The following is an 18,179-nucleotide window of genomic DNA, read 5'->3' on the forward strand; positions in this document are numbered from 1 at the left end:
TACAAATTAATAAAGTGTGACGTTGGTTTATGATTTGTGTAGTATGAGACAAGCTTACCCTTGAGCTTCGTTAGGTGTACCTAAATTGCTTTGCTCAACCACCACCTCTTATTTGTCCATTTCTTATTATCATCTTCCCTAATTCTTCCCCTCCACCCAATTGTTTTCTCAAGTTACCCTTTCCCCTTCCATGTCTCCAACATTATTCATCAAATTAAGTTTGGGTTCCACACAAATCATTAATAAACAAATAATCAATTGGATAGGTGAAGTCGTTAAGAAAATAACATATCATTCACACCCACTAAGCTCTATGCTTTATTTGGCCTTGGTCAGAGTAGCAACATGAACACACACACATGCATGTATAGTATATGTATGTGTGTGTGTGTGTGTGTGTATATATATATATATATATACCAGCAGAAAAATAGTTTAAAACCACAAGCTGACTTAAGAAAAGATCGAAGAAGAAGTCAGGCCTATAATAGCTTCAATGACGTTGATGGATTTGAGGTACCTTCCAACCCCTCCAAGTCAATGCTTCTAACATAATTATATTATGTGTCACTATATATGTTTTCTTTTAAACATAGATATGTTTTAACATACCTAATAATGTGACACCTAAACTACAAAGTCGTCTTATATAGGCTTCGAAACACTTGAATTGATAGAAGGAAATGTATTGTGATTAGAAACTCTTAATATTCAGTTGCATATAATTGATGTTCTGAAATTAAAATCAAAGAAAAATTAAATTTTAATATATCAATTTTATGCAATCGAATATAATATCAAGAAAATTATTAATCAAAACCAAATAAATGCACTCTTCTAAATTTCACAATTATAACTCAATCTATTCACTCATAAATAGTATATATGTATAACATGCATGACCCATACATCCTTCTAAAATATACTTTGGCAAGAAAAAAACCCAATGATCAATGCAATCTTCTTGGATCAGTAATATTGATCCTCCAATGCTTATTTGGTAACCCGATTTTCTTAGCAATCCCTCTATCCCACTTCAACTCGATCTTTCTCTGCTCCGATAACCCGCAAAACCTTTGCAACTTCACATCCATGGCGTCATGAACCTTCCACCACCTTTCATGAGCAACATCACTAGCATACACAAGTTGGATCCCAATGTCCCAATTACAATCATAGTCCCTATAACACGCCCACGGTTTCAACCCGAGATAATGGATCGCGTACAGCTTCGGAGGATCCGACCCGAACAACTGGTTCTTCACGCTGACCTCACCCGACCCATTTGACCAGAAGTTCTTCAGGAAGTTGACCCTCCTCGGCAACCTGTGCCACCACACGAACACTTCATTCAGGAACCCCTGGTCACCTCCGTTGTATGACACGATCTCTCTCCGGCGCTCCATGAAGATGTTGAACGTGCAGTTTGACGGTTCGATGACCATGACACCCGAGTTGAAGATGGACCCGTCATTGCCGGAGGCCGACATCTGCGGGAAGTGGAAGAGAAGGTCGAGGTTGCGGAGCACGATGATGTCGGCGTCGATGAAGATGATCTTGGTGTAGTCTGTGAGCTGCCAGAGCCGGAACTTGCTGTAGTTGTATTCGTTGTATGTGTTTTTTTCGGCTCTCGGGTTTCGGATCCTCTTGATGAGTCGGATCTTCCACCCGGCTGCGGCCAGCGCGTCGCGTTTGGGTGGGGAGATGGACTTGTCTATGAGGAGGACAAGGTCGCGTTTGGTTCCAGTTTGTAGCAGAGACTGGGCCAGAGTTATCGCGCCACAAACGTACGATTCGGTGGAATGCAGAACCGTAGCGTATGCTTCTCGTCTCACTATTTTGGTGCTGCGTTCGATCTTGGAGACATCGTACACCTTGTCGATTCCTACATTCAATGTTTGTCACTTAATCACATACAAATGTATCAGCTCTGTCAAATATATATATATATTTTTTTCAAGATTGTTTTGTAAAATTAAGATAATAAAATGTGATGGGTTTTGGATATTAGGTGAAAAAACAATGAAATTAGTGTAAATTTTGGAGTGAGGAAACATATAAATAGTGTTTTATTATTTTAAATTATTTTGCAAGCATTTTCAAAGACACTTAATTTAGAATGGAAGGAGTATTATGTAGTGTGAGTCACAGTTTTCATAAGTAACACTTAATTTGAGACGAATGATCTGTCATACTAAATCATAATTTGTTTATATAAGAATTTTATCCTTACAATTTTTATAATCTAATTGAGAAACTAGGAATAATGTACCACACACTTGAGAGTTATAAAAGGACTACACTCATGCTTGAATAAGTATTTTTACACTTTTTTTTCTTGAAACTTTTCTTGTACATTACACCAATTAATTGAGCATGACCCTAGCTAAATGCATTAAAATATCAAAATATATCAAAAGTAGATTAAATAGTTGGCTACCTAAAGCAAACAAATCCACTAACTCACTCCTTAGTCAAATGAAAGCTATGATTAAAATTGTCTTAAATGCGTTTGACATGTCATTATTGAATTTTGACTTTAGAAATTAATCATTACACCTAAAAAACAAGTAGACTCATTGATATATATTTGCAAACGAGCTCAAATTTTTTTTTTTTTTGGCCCTACCACCTAAAATGGGAAATTGCTTAATTTTAGAAAATGGGATATTTTTTAATTTTAGAAACTCGAAATTGAAAATTGAAACCATACCTTTTTGCCATAGAGGCAGAGCCAAATTACAAGAGCCAATAGGCAAAGAAACCTTGTGCTCCAACCTCCCCATCTCCGGCTCAAAGAACCACCAATCACCCTCTTTTCTCACCAAATCTGAACAACTAAACAACTCCAACATAGGCCTACACTTGCTCAAAAATACCACTTTTGCCCTCTTATTCCAATCCCTCTTCCCTTTCCTCACCACCAAATTTGCCACTATGAGATGCACTTGCAGCCTAAACACCTCCCTCCCCCACCCTTGTTCCGGGAACTTGCACGGCAGCTTAGCCACTATCACATCCATATAACCATATTTCTTGAAATCCGGCATTGGCAACTCCGGGCACGAAGGCCCATCGATCTCTTCCTCCTCATCAATCCATTCCGGAAACAAGTCCTTCCATTCAAAGTACTCGGAAACCCGCTCAAAATGAATAGGGATGGCCTGTCCATGCAAATTCCACTCGCTCACATCCTCTTCCTCCATATTCACCATTCCCACCCTTATCCCTCTTCCCATTTCGTTCAACAAACTCGGTTTCTGTCTCTTCACCAATTTTCTCTTGGGCTTTGTTAGATTCCCTCGCGTCTCTTCCAACACCGCCTTCATCTTGATCCCTTTATCCACCTAAAAAAATTCAAACTAGATTCACCACATGTACACACATACACATACTATGCAATAATTGTATGGAAATTGATAAATATCGCCAAATATATGTATGTTTCATTCTGCTCTTAGTACCTTACCTTGTGATGGCATTCGCGCAACGAACACCTAACAAGAGAGGCCGCGTTCTCGGAATAGATTGAAGAAGATGGCGGGAGGAGGAGAAGAGTGGCATAGATGACGAGGAAGAAAGCTAGGAAAACGAGGTTGATTCTGATGACTAGAGACTTTGAAGGGGCCTTCATGATGTTTTGAAAGCCTAGGGTTCTTGTGACACCAGAACTCCAAAGGTGCAATAGAACAAAACAGGACAGTTTTATATTCATCAACTTTCGATTACTTTTTTAAAAAATGTAGGGGTAGGATTGGGGAATTATATATGGGGATTAATTTATTTCATGAGGGGGATTGGGGCTGTAGTGGTTAGAGAGGAAAAAGAGGGCAAAAATTTGGAGTAGAAGTTAAACACAAGTAATTAGAGACCACTTAGAGAGCCCCATGTGTCAATCACCTTTGCTTTGGTTCTTTTTATATTTGGTTTCGTTAATGACAAAAGGGTTTGGAGCAAACAAAGCTTTAATTCTTTGCCATTTTGGAGAGAGATTTTCTCAAGTTCCAAATACACCCTGTTTTTTGTCTCCCAACCACGATGCTGCCCTTCACTTGCATTTGTTCAACTACCTTCCAAATGTATCATTTGGAGAAAGTTGAGCTTTAAGGAAGTCACTTTATGTGATCAATCAATAGTTCAATTCTACAGTGACTTAGTTGATAGAACGCCCAACAGTGACTTAGTTGATACAATGCTTAACTTTTTTAATCAGAGTATTCGTATTCGACTCCCTTTTATCTCTAGTTTACCCAAAAAAATAAAAATAAAAAAAGTTTAATTCTATACAATGCAACCTCATGTTGATCAATATTGAATAATAATAAGTTTGTTTTTTTTTTTTTTTTAAAGCTAGTTTATCACTCTATTAATCTCATGTTCACATAAGAGTACCTCATTGTATGATTCATTTTAATTCATTTTGCAAGTACTTACTAATGATTATTTGACATATATCTTACAATCACAATTTTGCAAGTACTTATTAATGATTATTTGACATATATCTTACAATATTGTGATTTGGGAATTTGGGACATATTTATCCTTTTATATTAATGTTTTGATTTCAGACTAATATCATTATAAAAAAGAACTAATTCATCGCACGAGACTCATCATTGTAGAGTTTGAAAGAAGTCAGTTCTACACATATTTATCTCTAGGAGAGTCTGTTTTTAATTTTAAACATGTAATCTCGACTAGGTCATGATAGAGTAATATTATTGTTGTGCCAAGACTCACCTTCAGACGCATATCATCACACTTGTCACAAGATACTTTGGAGTTCCTACAAAAAAAAAAAGAAAAAAAAAGAGGTGAATGGTCTAGAGTAATTTAGAAATCAAAGAAGGGGTAGAATGGGAAAGTTAGCATTTGTTGGTGAATCATAGGGATTTAGAGTAGGAATCTTAGAAAATAACAGCTAAATTAAGAAAAAAGCACATATGACCCCGCCAACAACTCTATGGTTGCACCGTCAACTTCCTACATGCAGAGAAATGTCGCTTTTAGCCGTTACGAAATCGCAAGGCTCCACCAATTTTTTTTTTATCCCTTTCCTTAATGTTATTGTCTCTTATACACTTTTAGTTTATATTATATAATCGTGTTTAGGTAATTGGTTCTCACACCTCACCAAATTGTTGCCATGTTTTGCACGACCAAACTCCATAACATATTCATGACACACACACACACACACACACATATATGTACATCACACCTCACCAAATTAATTGTAACCATGTTCTGAACGACCAAACTCAATAGTGTGGTAGACTATCACATTTATATATATCAAGTGTCAACCGCTTGATAATTAGACCAACCACAGCTAGAATGTGGCATGATGGTATGGTGACCACCAGATTATTTTATTTTATTTTATTTAAAATTTATTTACTTATTTGAACTGTGTTGTGAAAATGGATTAATCATATTGTCAAGTTTATTATTTTCTAACCAATTAATTTTCCTAGAAAAGGTGTGATCAGTTTTGTTTTGAGTTGCTACGTTAATTCTATTTACAAACAAGAAGTTGAAAATACAGAATCATGTTTTAGTAAAAAGATTGTATAATGAAGTACAATTTAATTTTTATGGGCTGATAATATGAAAATTATTCATATTTTCAGATATATAAAATATGCTAACTTACAAATAATTCACGTAAACTGTAACCAATTAAGCATTATTTTTTTATTTCTGGCCATTTGCCACAAATCTCTTCTTAGGATATGGTTGGTTTCATCTACTCTTGATATTCATATTATATATATGAATAAATATATGTATAGTTGTGTGATGTGACAAGAGTAGAAGCAAAATTGATGACAAAATTTCCAAACTAATTAATTTATTTTTTTTCTTCTCTGCATTTCAATTGCAAAAGTTGCATATTTCTAACATCAATGCGAGGAAACAACGTACGTTGGGTTAATAAATTGATATTTACAATTAAATTTGAGATGGAAAATATATCCATTATGAATTTTTAATCGCTATCTTTAACTTCATTTTATCACGTGGAATGTAACTTTAATGTTTTTAATTCTCTAATGCGCTTTCTCATGTATAACTTTTTTTATTTATTTATGAACAACCAATTTTGATTGATTTTAATTTTAATTAATAGTGAAACGGTGATGTCTTATTTACTTTGATACCATGTTTATCATTATTTACTTTAAAAGTTTAAACTGTCAGAAAAAAAATACTATAATTGTAATAGTTAAATCTGCTAACAAATTCTATTAAGTGATTTTTAAAAAACGTATAAATGCTTGAACTTTTTAATTAAGAGGTCTTGCTTTATGAAACCAAATAAAACTTAACAAGACACTAATCAATGAAATATATATATATATATATATATATATATATATATAGATCAATGCACTTGAATTTTTTTCAGATGGACTTGCTGTTTCTAACAATATTATGTATTATCTGTGGCATGTCATTTTGTGATTTTAACGTTTACAAGCACAATGAATTTGATGTATGTTTTCCTCTACAGATTCAAAACTAAACTTGAAAATTTTAATATTTGCATTATTAATTCTCTTGCGACAAGCCTACGACAAACAAATATTGACAATGTTTTACTTTTATTTATTTATTATTTTTTGTGAACTGTGTTATGAAAATGGACTAATCAGAGCGTGAAGTCCATTACTCCTCCTAACCAATTAATTTTGCTAGAAAAGGTGTGATCAGTGAGTGTGTTTTGAGTTGTTACGTTAATTATATTTTTTTTGGGTAAGTAAGTTACGTTAATTATATTTACAAAGAAGAAACCAAAAAATACACAATCATGTTTAGGTTCGTACGTGAAAAATGGATTTCTAGTTCCATCTAGAAACTGCTTCACCAGTCTTTGGTTATACTTCTTTACTGCATATGAAGTATAAGTTAATTTTGTCGGATGATGACATGAAAATTTACACACACACACACACACATAGATATATATATATATAAAATATTTTAACAACCAATATACGTAAACGTGATTATGTAACCCAATCAGAATGGTCCGGCTTTCAAAGCAAACTCGGAAAGAACAATAAATTTTGTAAAGAATGGTCAATGCCGGCCCCCTGCTGTGGAACGGGATCGTGTCACTAAAACGGTCGATTGAGTGAGTGAGTGAATGCGGGTCTCGTGTTAAGTTTTGTTTGGGTTTCGCATCAATCTATTGAAACAGAGTAGATATTGGTGTGCTGTGCGTGCTCTACATATACGTTTTAAAAAACAAAACGTTAGTCTACTTATTTATAAAATTACTAATAACAATATAAGTGTATTTTATTGGACGAATATTTTAATTACTTTACGACACCAAAACAGTACCATTTTGAATATGACTCAACGGTTTATTTGCTGGACTTTAGAACTTAACAAATTCAAGATCTAGAGTTGGAGTTTAGCTCGGTATTCTTTGTGACTAACTTCCGCTACTCCTGTAGTGACTTATCCGGCCCGAATGAGGAGATGCCCTTTCGATTTCTCGATAATTAATCGAATTGTTAAGGAACCCTAAGGATTCGTGCCTTTCCAGACATCCCGAGTTAACCTAAAAAAAAAAAATCAGTACCATTTAATGTATCAGATGCACCGAGATCCCGAGGGAATCCAAATCCGCGTCCAATCTTTTACTAGTAATATATTACCATTTTTTATTTGGGTGCCGTTTGGTGCATCATCGAGGTCCCTATGCATCTTTTAATATCTTGCCATGTGCCACAAATCTCATTTTAAATTGGGGAATTGGTGGAATTGTTATGGTTTGACTCCCTTATTGGGATATGTTTTTTATTTATTTATTTATTTATTTATTTTTTTTTTGTCTGCCAAGTGAAAATAGAGTGAAGGAAACAAGGGACATTTGGTTTAATAAATTGATATGTACAATCAAATTTGAGATGTAAAATATACTCATCACAAACCTTTTTTTTTTTAATTTCTTTTTTGTCTTTTTCAATAGACTCATCATATAAATTTTTAGTCACTCTTTTTAACTTTATTTTATCAGTTCAGTAGACTTATTGGATAAAGGTTCCACTAATTTTTACAAAATTTTAAAATGCTGGACCTTTTTTATACATGCATTTGAATTTCAAAGGCAACATTGAACCATGAGAATGGATATTCTCTAATAGTTTTTCTCTCTATGAATTTATGAAGTTTTGTTTGGCAATCGTTTCTGTTTCGTGTTATGGATAGTGTATTGTAACGAAGTAAAACATGGAAACGCGTTTGATAATATTTGTTGCGATTTGAATAGTACCGTGTGTGTTTTTGAAAAAGAGTCAAAATAAAAAATACAAAATTGATGTTTATGCATTGTAGATGAATAGTGCCAATTTTTTTTTTTTTTTTTTAAACGACCTTTTTAAAATAGTTATTATTATTATTTTTTCAAACTTGCAACATATTTTTACCAAACATGTTTCCATAATTTTGCTTCCAAAAATCTTACAACAAATTTTACGATACTAAACATGCTTCCAATAACTATTTATTTAACACACTTCAAAACAAAAATATTATTTTTATTTTGGATGAAAACAAAAATGTTTCTGGTTGTCAAATAAGGTTTTAAGCTTCCATCCAACAGATACAAAAATACCACATGGCTATGGTGTTTAGATTAAGTTGATTAGTAGTATTCAAGTTCATTGATTAACAAGTCTTGCTTGATGGAATCAATTATTTTTCCTTTTTTTTACTCATAAATTTTATGAGTTTGATAAGTTGAAATGAAGTCATCACAAGATATGAATGCCTTAAAAAAGATTTAGAGATGTGAAGCATCACTCATTTGAGGATGATGTGTAGTAAATCACAACGTTAAGAGGTCCCTGCTCAACTTATTTATAGGACGCCCCTTCATAAGCAGCTTCGAGTTGATGTTAGGAAAGCTCTACATCAATCACAGGGAAAGGGACATATACAATTTTAAGAATTGACAAAAATACAAAAATCGCACACGATACAAAATGCGAAGATTTAATATGATTTGATTTATAATCTACATTCATGTGTATTCTAACCCTAATATACCATTTGTCTTTCACCCGCTCTCTATGTTGATTTTTCTTTTTCTTTAAATAATACAAACACGAGTATCCTTGTACATTGGGCCACGACTTAACGAATGATATATCCTTTAACCCTAATGTATCATTTGTCAATCACCCACACTCGATATCGATTTTCCGTATTTTCTTTAAATAATACAAACACTAGTATCCTTGTATGTTGGGCTAATCCTAACTCTAATATATCAATTGTCGCTTACCCAGCGACTTGAACACGGACACACCCACTAAGAGAGGACACGGTCTTTAGTTATTGGAAAGACCAAGGACACTTTAAACTAGACTGGGCCTAGCTTGGCCTAACTAACTTATAATAACAGCGGCCCGTTGATAAGCCCACAACAGCCCAGCATGTCAATTGGACTTCAGGTTGGACCCCTTGAGATTTGAACAATTATATGGCTCAAGAGCATCACACGGTACTTTGGTTAAAGGGATATGAGCACAATAGAATAAAATCTGATTGTTTGTTGCAAAAATTCCAGATGAGAGAAAGACTAGGATTAGTCCTTAAATTCTAGTCACATTATTGATACCCTTTTAAGGATCATGTTTTGATATTTGGGAATGGATCACAAATTTTTATCCCTTTCTTCTTGTTCTGAGTTATCTCTCTCTCTCTCTCTCTCTCTATATATATATATATCAAAACATCAAAACATGATCCTTAAAAGGGTATCAATAATGTGACTAGAATTTAAGGACTAATCCTAGTCTTTCTCTCATCTGGAATTTTTGCAACAAACAATCAGATTTTATTCTATTGTGCTCATATCCCTTTAACCAAAGTACCGACATGGGTTTTGGACCTCACTTTTAGTACTCATCCCCTCCCACTTTTATTACTTTTCCCCTAAAAGAGTGAAGAAAACCATGGATAAAATTACAGATATGCCCTCTCACTAGATATTCAAGTACTACACTATAAGTGTCTCACTCCTTAAGTTTCTAAGTGAACCAAAAACACTTCCTAAGAACATATATACAAACAAGTTGTGACAATATGGCCATATGGAGATCTGCAAGTGTTTCCATTTCTGAAGAGCAGCTGAAGGGTCTGCTCAAGAGACATGATACCAACGGCGATGGCAGGCTAAGCAAGAAAGAGCTCAAGGTGGCCTTCCGGAGCTTGGGCTTGCGGTTTAGCGGCTGGAGAGCCGGCAAAGCGCTGCGCCATGCGGATGCCAATGAGGATGGGCATATTAGTGAAGAGGAGATGGGTGAGCTGGTCAAATTTGCCATGAAATGGGGATTTAACATTAATTAGACCGTTATTTTTTGAAATGGTCTAATTAATCTTACTGTGTTTCTAGTTATGTGAGGTTGGAAAAAACAAAAAAAAAACATGTAAGTACACCTTTGATTTTTCTTTAATTTTGTTGGTTTTAACTTTTTCTTTTTCCTAGGTTTGATAAAAGAAGAAATTTTTGTTTCGTAACTTCACTATGCTTTTGTACAAAACGTCTACGTGTGCTTTTTTATATTATTTGTTGAGCTTCAAAGTCCTTGTGATAAAGTGAGAACACAAGTGTAGCTACTTGCTTGCTAGGAATTTCAATTATTATTGCTATCAATTACAACGAGCAGAAAATATTTGTAGTTTGTTGGGGGTGGATATAGTTCATTTTATGTATCACAAATTATACTCAAGTTTCTATTTGAGTTTTATTTTTTAAGAACTTTTCGCCATTTTTTTTTGCCTCCAAAGAATTATAATCCCCGTCCAACAATAAATTGGGACTTATGAGATTGCGTGTTGCATTCTCACAACTTGGCAAATCTAAGGGGGGCTTTGGTGGGCTCAAGCACCCCACAATTTTATTTTATTTTATTTTATTTATTTATTTATTTTTACTATAGTGTATTAAAATTTTTTTTTTACTAATATTAGTCTAACCAAAAAAATATTAGCTCATCCCATTTACAATTCTTGAATTCGTCCTTGACTCACAAAAAAAACGATAAGCAGAGGTAGTTTATAAATTTGATAGAGTAAGAAGAGCATCAATGATGAGAGAGTAAGTTTCGATAAAAGTTTATGTACATGATTTAGTGTTTAGCGTAATATATATCTCTACATGCTATTACTATCCACGTTTGTGGCCCATATTATCATGGTGGTGTTGGGCTCTTGGAGCACCTATGAGACACAAGCGAGTATGGTTCACGATTACAGGGTGTCTGAAAAGAGCAAAGAATCAAAAAAATGCGAAGGCTAGCCCAACCGGTTTAGGCTTGGTCCGTCCTATAAAAGGATGGGTAGAATATATTAATATCTATTTCTATAAATAGATTTTAATAATAAATTTCTATATAAAATGACTATTAGAATGAATGATTCATGAACACGAATATAAATTGACCAATTAAAAATGCTATGAAATCATAAAAATGGAAAGATCCCTATGGTGTAATCATACCATTCCATTAACAATTTCCAAAACTGTTCAAAACCTAGACCAAAACCTAGACATAGGTTGAACCCGTAGCCCCCACATAGTGCACAGCGGGCTCCACCCCATTCGCATGGCCCCATACCCACAATGACCTAGTCGCAAGATCCCACTATTTTGGTTGCGTTTCTTGCAGCATCTCGGTGTTGAATGGTCGATGCTTTTCTACCTCTCCTCTCTTGATTTGGTCTTAGATGGCAGCGGCTTGTGTTAGGGTTTACTCCCGTATTTTTTTAGGGTTTTTTTTTTTTAATAGTTTTAAAATAAAAATTATTTAAAAACAAATAAAAAAATGAGTTGAACGGTTAGCCTGTCCAATCAAAAAATATTTGGATTTGGGTTACTGGTAGAGCTCAGCTTTGTTTGGCATTGGACTGGCCGAACCCAACCTGACTTCGGGTTGAGGTCGGGTTGGGACCGGGCTAAGTTAGGCCTGTCCAATTTGCAGCCTTAGGTCCAACACTTGGAAAACTATAGACTACTGTCCAACTTTTCTGGACTCCCCATGGCTAATTTGTGCGGGGAATGAGTTTCCTAATCTATTTATAGTTTCCATCCATATATCTATTGGATGTTAGTGAATCACATACATACTATATGACTGATGCTGACTATAATAGTTCTTAGGTTAATTATACTAGAAAAAAATTGAATAACTACAAAAGTTATGCTAGTTTTGTTTTGTTTTTTTTTTGTTTTGTTTTGTTTTTTATTTTTATTTTTTAATTAAGAATTTTCTTCTTAAAAAAGGAAGTTAAACTTAATATATAATATTTGAAAAACTTCAATGCAAAATTTTATTAATATTTTGCATCTCAAAAGGTAAAAAATTATTTTTAAGCAAGAATTATTGATATGATTTTATCTCAATAAAATTTTCATTTTTTTTCCTAAATAAATATTTCATTTTTAACTTAGTGCATGTATGATAAATCTTTACGTGAAAGGGAATGAAAAAGACAAAAAAAAAAAAAAAAAATGAAAAAGAAAAAGGAAAAGGAAATTAATCATATAAAATTAAAGATCAAATGTATGTAGGAATCGATGAATTTATAGCAGGGCCCATATATAGCACCACCTTGTATTGTGGTTACCTCACAACCTAAGTATGAACTTGTGTCCTCCATAGCTAGATTATAAGGCAAGAGAGTGTAGCTCAAGTCTTACAAGTTAACCAAAATTTTCTCAACTTACAAAAATGCCTCATTATTTAAGGAACTGCTAGAGATGACATCTTTTCCCAAGTCATTGGCGAAGATAGACATGGCCTGGTTCGCACGTATTGTTTGGGTCCCTCTCCGTCGGATCGTTGGGGCACAACACCTAGTTGTGTGAAGTCATTGAAGAAGGCTTCAGAGGCTAGAAGGGCTTGTGAAGAAGAACTGCATGATTTAAAAGTAGAAATGCAAAAATGAAGCAACATATAATTGGATTGCATGGCCCGATGGATGCTAGAGATCGATAACCAAAATCAACCGGATGCACGTACTGAACAAGTCATCCTCTTGTGCGCTTATAAAAAAATTTGGCCTCCCTTTGCTTCTTGCCCAAACTGATCTTTCATGACATCCCATACAAGAACCTTTATGAGAAAAAATTGTAGTTTTTACATTCCCCATTTTATTTCTTTCTTTGCCTTTATTGTAACATATAATTTAAAATTGGAAACAAAAAACATGTTCAGTAACTATTAACAAGTAAAGAATCGAATAAAATGCTGCAAGAATCAATCCAAGAACATTTCTGTTGCAATAAATGTCTCATACTTGGGCTCCAATGATGCTTAAGAAAGAATTAAGAATTAAGAATTTATTTATTTATTATTATTATTTTTATCAGAAGAATGCAAAGAAGAAGATGAATAGTGTTTGTATTTGTGTGTGTGTGTGTGTGTGTCCTTGTTGGGTAGGTGGGGACGATCCATCATCTTAGTTTTCTTTGTTTGGGTGTAACAGTAAAAGGAGAGAGAGGTTAGGTTTGTAAGAATTTTTTTTTTTTTTTTAAAGATGTGAAGAAGAAGATGAATAGTGTTTTTGAGAGGTAATTTGGTCTAAAAAATTATCTCAAAAGATCATTACACGGTGTTAAGTTAAAATACCTTCCTCAGTATAGTTGAGGGGGGTTTCTTGCTAAAAGTAATTATAAGGAAGGTTTTTTGCAAGTGAGTAATAGTCAAGGATTTTTTTTTTACAATTTGCCCTATAACATATGATTTGTAGAATGTTAACAAGAAGGAAGTTATATTCCTCTTTTTTATGCCTCTCATATACTTAGATGAGTGTGTTCTTTTCTTTTCTGCATTGTACTATTGGATCTTAAAGTAAAAATTGTCATTATTCGCCTGTGGATGTATGTAATCGATCTCGTTTTGCTTATGCGTGCGCTTTTATCTATTCTATTTACCAATTATGTGTGTAAAATTCTAAAATGGTGGATGGTGCGAAGATGGAAAGTCCCATACACTACGAGCACATCGAGGAATTAATTTTAGAGAGGACAAAACTTTGTGATTTACATAGGACTCTGAAGATTCCGAGAGTTCCTTTCCAAATTCAGTAGAAGGTTGCTGAGAGTGCCAATTTGTTAATACCATTGTTTATGTTCTTTGTTGCGAGTGATGAGAGGCCCATTGGACGAAAATCATTCCATGAGGGAGATCTGGAGTAAAGCAACATAGCTTCTAAATATGAGACCAAATTGGGGATATGAAAGGACAGGTGGTGGTTCAATGATTCCTTGGATGGGAGGGAGAGAGTACTTGTATGTCATAGATTTTTAGTCAAGTGTAGAATGATTCGTCGTATGAGTCGATACTTCGACGTATTGCTCAGTTCATAACTCTTTTTTAAAGGTTTGATATTGTTGTATATCTTATAAATTAACCAGTTTACACTAATATTCGTTCGATTCTGTTACACAACGCCCAATTTTCCATATTCACTTTTGACAGTTTCATTTGATCGTCGTCCTTTTAGATATTGTCTCGCCTCAAGAGTGTCCATTCTTCCTGGAAGTTACATCTTAGTGTAACAAAAAGCTTTTCTAGAAAAACAATTTTATGATAAAAAGTCTTAAAGTGGATTGATTATCAAATGACTTTATACATGATGGGATAAGATACAACACCATGGACCATATGACTTCAAAGGAAAAGAATTGGTTTTCCATGATTTGGAGGGAAAAAACGGTTGGACGGCAAAAGATGCTGTTTGTCAGTGTTTTGTCTTCTCTCAACTTGCACACAACTTGTGTGGCACTGATGGACTAATAATGAACTTTCGATTCTCATATGGATTTGAGAGAGCAGTGACACCAATTTGACATCATAATATCAAATTGGTGGTGTCATATATGCCTTTCAAAATGACATAAATTTATCCAAAGGAGCATCAATTATGGAACTCCTTTATCCAACTTTAGAATAAAAAAACAATCATTAATACATGTGAATTTTGTTGAGGAAAACAATAGAGAGTCTCACGGACAATTTTTAACTAATTTACGTGAAGAAGGCCTAATGTTATGTTAATGTCATTAATATTTTTGACTCTTTTACTTGCATAAAATCAATTGAATTTGTTCGAACTCTATTATTACTCTTTTATAAAATAATTCCTGCTTTTATCACAACACCGTATAGTAATTCTCATTCAAGCATGGATCAAGTATGAATTTAAGTTCAATTTTATCTCATACTAAAGTTTTTTGTATTTAAAGTTTAGAATTTTCTCTTCTAATTTTATATTTAGCATTTTGAAAAGAGATCTAGTGTTACACCAAATAATAATGTATAGTACGTGGTACATATATATTTTGGTTGAATCAATCTAGAAGATAAAAATGCCATGATCCTACGCCCTTATGAAAGACTTCTATTATCTTCAAAATATGCTATAGTTAAATAATTAACCGAATTTGAGTCATTGTTGATGCATGAACTTATCAAGTGGCTAAATAATTGGATAAGATACCATACCATTGGTTGTTAGACCATTTGGACTAAAAAGGAAAAGAATTGACCAGAAAAAATGCTTCTTACTAGTAATTTAATTTGGATCCGAATCTGTTTGGTAATGATTTTTTTAACAAAATAAGCAAATATAAATGAGCGGTGTGATACACATCATGAATGAATAAATTTCATGATTTGGATTTTGAATGATATGTCTATCTCATAGGCCTATATATATATATATATATATATATATATATATATATGGTAATATGAGTAATTTTAAGCTATATTCTTGTAAATAAAATTATCATCTTTTACAAAAGTCTAAAATACAGTGAATTTGTTTTAAATGAAATCCGATTAAAAAAGTGGACAAATGAATGATTTAATACAAATAAAAAATTAATTCATAATATCGCTTAATTAAATTTTGTTTTCATAATAAAGTTTAATTTAATGATTTTTTTATCTCTTGTGATCGAATTTGAATCACACGGAATAAAACTGAAGTTTTTCAATTTATTTATTTATTTTTTTTCACGGAAATCACTAGCGCAGAAATTTATTGCAAATAGAATATTGATTTTTATTCCCAAAATATGATAGCATGGTTATATTTATTAAATAATAATAATTTTTCTAACTAAAAACCCTTCTTCACGACTAATCCTCTCTATCTCTTCTTATACGTATACATATCATATTCTTTTCCTCCCAACATAGAGAGAGAGATGCATTCCCTAAATAAATATGTATCTACTCTCTTTTAAAGAAGGAATAAAAACTTTCCAAATAATAAAAAAAAGGAATATAAATAAATTAAAAAAAAAACGTGGCAAATGGAATGCTGCCACATTTTTCATGATGAAAATAATGATAAAATTTTCCTCATGTTTATCATTTTTAAGTGTAAAAAACACCTCTATATTTTAAAGTATGTACAAATAACACTCATGTTGTTCAAACTTAATCCTTCTAGTTTCAAAAAGTTACAAATAAGGGTTTCTGATCAACAAATTTGGCATGTGCCGAGCATGTGACCAAAAGTTGGCCTTTAATACCAAAACTACCCTTTTACACTACCCAAAATGCCCACAAGGGTTTGTTTGCACACTTTTGAAAATACAGGGGTTTTTTTGTAAACATGAAAATAATTTTTAAAATTTGTTATTCTCTCCTATTTTGTATATATATTACTCATTATATTCATATTTCTCTCTCCTACTTATATTATATCTCTCATTTCTATATATCATACTCATATTTACATATATATATTTTCTTTCTTTACGTTTTTTTTTTATTTGTATTAATTAATTTTCTTTCTATAAATAATATATATATATATATATATATATATATATATATATATATATATATACTTATTATATTCATATTTCTATTATTTATCTCCTTCGAGATTTATTTGATACTGGCATCACAATTTTAAAGAAAGGCCAATGGGAGGTGTAGGGCATATATTATGAAAGAAAGCCATGGAGTGTTTAGATTAAGGTGATTAGTAGTATTCAGGTTCATTGATTAACAAGTCTTGCTCGATGGAATCAATTATTTTTCCTTTTTCTAACTCATAAATTTTATGAGTTTGATAAGTTGAAATGAAGTCATCACAAGATATAAAATGCCTTAAAAAAGATTTAGAGATATGAAGCATCACTCATTTGAGGATGATGTGTAGTAAATCACAACGTTAAGAGGTCCCTGCTCAACTTATTTATAGGACGCCCCTTCATAAGTAGCTTCGAATTGATGTTAGGAAAGCTCTACATCAATCACAAGGAAAGGGACATACATAATTTTAAGAATTGACAGAAAACGAAAATCGCACACGATACAAAATGTGAAGATTTAATACGATTCGACTTATAACCTACATCATGTGTATTCTAACCCTCATATACCATTTATCTTTCACCCACTCTCTATATTGATTTTTCATTCTCTTTAAATAACACATACACGAGTATCCTTGTACATTGAGCCACAACCCAATGAATGATATACCCTTTAACACTAATATACCATTTGTCATTCATCCACACTCGATATCAATTTTTCGTATTTTCTTTAAATAATACAAACACTAGTATCCTTATATGTTGGGCCACAACTCAACACAATGGTAACCCTAACTCTAGTATACCAATTGTCGTTCATCAAATTAAGAATCAGCGACTCGAACACCAACACACCCACCCAGAGAGGACACGGTTTGTAATTATGAGAAAGACGAAGGACACTTTAAACTAGACTGGGCCTAGCTTGCCCTATTTAACTTATAACAGCGGCCCGTTGGTAAGCCCACAACAGTCCAGCATGTCAATTGGACTTCAGGTTGGATACCTTGAGATTTGAACAATTATATAGCTCAAGAGCATCACAAGGATATATATATATATACATATCTATGTATATATATATATATATATATATATGGGTACTTTGGTTAAAGGGATATATGGATAAAGAGCATAATAGAATAAAATCTGATTGTTTGTTGTAAAAATTCAAGATGAGAGAAAGACTAGGATTAGTTCTTAAATTCTAGTCACATTATTGATACCCTTTTAAGGATCATGTTTTGATATTTGGGAATGGATCACAAATTTGTATCCCTTTCTTCTTGTTCTGAGTTATTTACAA

At 33.0% G+C, this 18,179-nt stretch overlaps 1 protein-coding gene across 1 annotated transcript; it reads right to left on the reverse strand.

Annotated features, from left to right (window-relative positions):
• Positions 1–842: 842 nt before the first annotated feature.
• LOC132279316 (UDP-glucuronate:xylan alpha-glucuronosyltransferase 2) lies at positions 843–3,747 on the reverse strand. The gene is made up of 3 exons (XM_059781255.1): positions 3,470–3,747; positions 2,714–3,347; positions 843–1,885 (listed from the first exon to the last, which is right to left on the reverse strand). Exons 1-3 carry the CDS (start codon positions 3,713–3,715, stop codon positions 951–953), a joined length of 1,815 nt encoding a protein of 604 aa, XP_059637238.1. The 5' UTR covers positions 3,716–3,747; the 3' UTR covers positions 843–950.
• Positions 3,748–18,179: the final 14,432 nt, after the last annotated feature.

The sequence above is a fragment of the Cornus florida genome, unplaced genomic scaffold (genome assembly GCF_030987335.1).
Source record: "Cornus florida cultivar Cherokee Brave unplaced genomic scaffold, ASM3098733v1 CherokeeBrave_3.0.0_Hap2_Chr10, whole genome shotgun sequence".
Taxonomy (NCBI): domain Eukaryota; kingdom Viridiplantae; phylum Streptophyta; class Magnoliopsida; order Cornales; family Cornaceae; genus Cornus; species Cornus florida.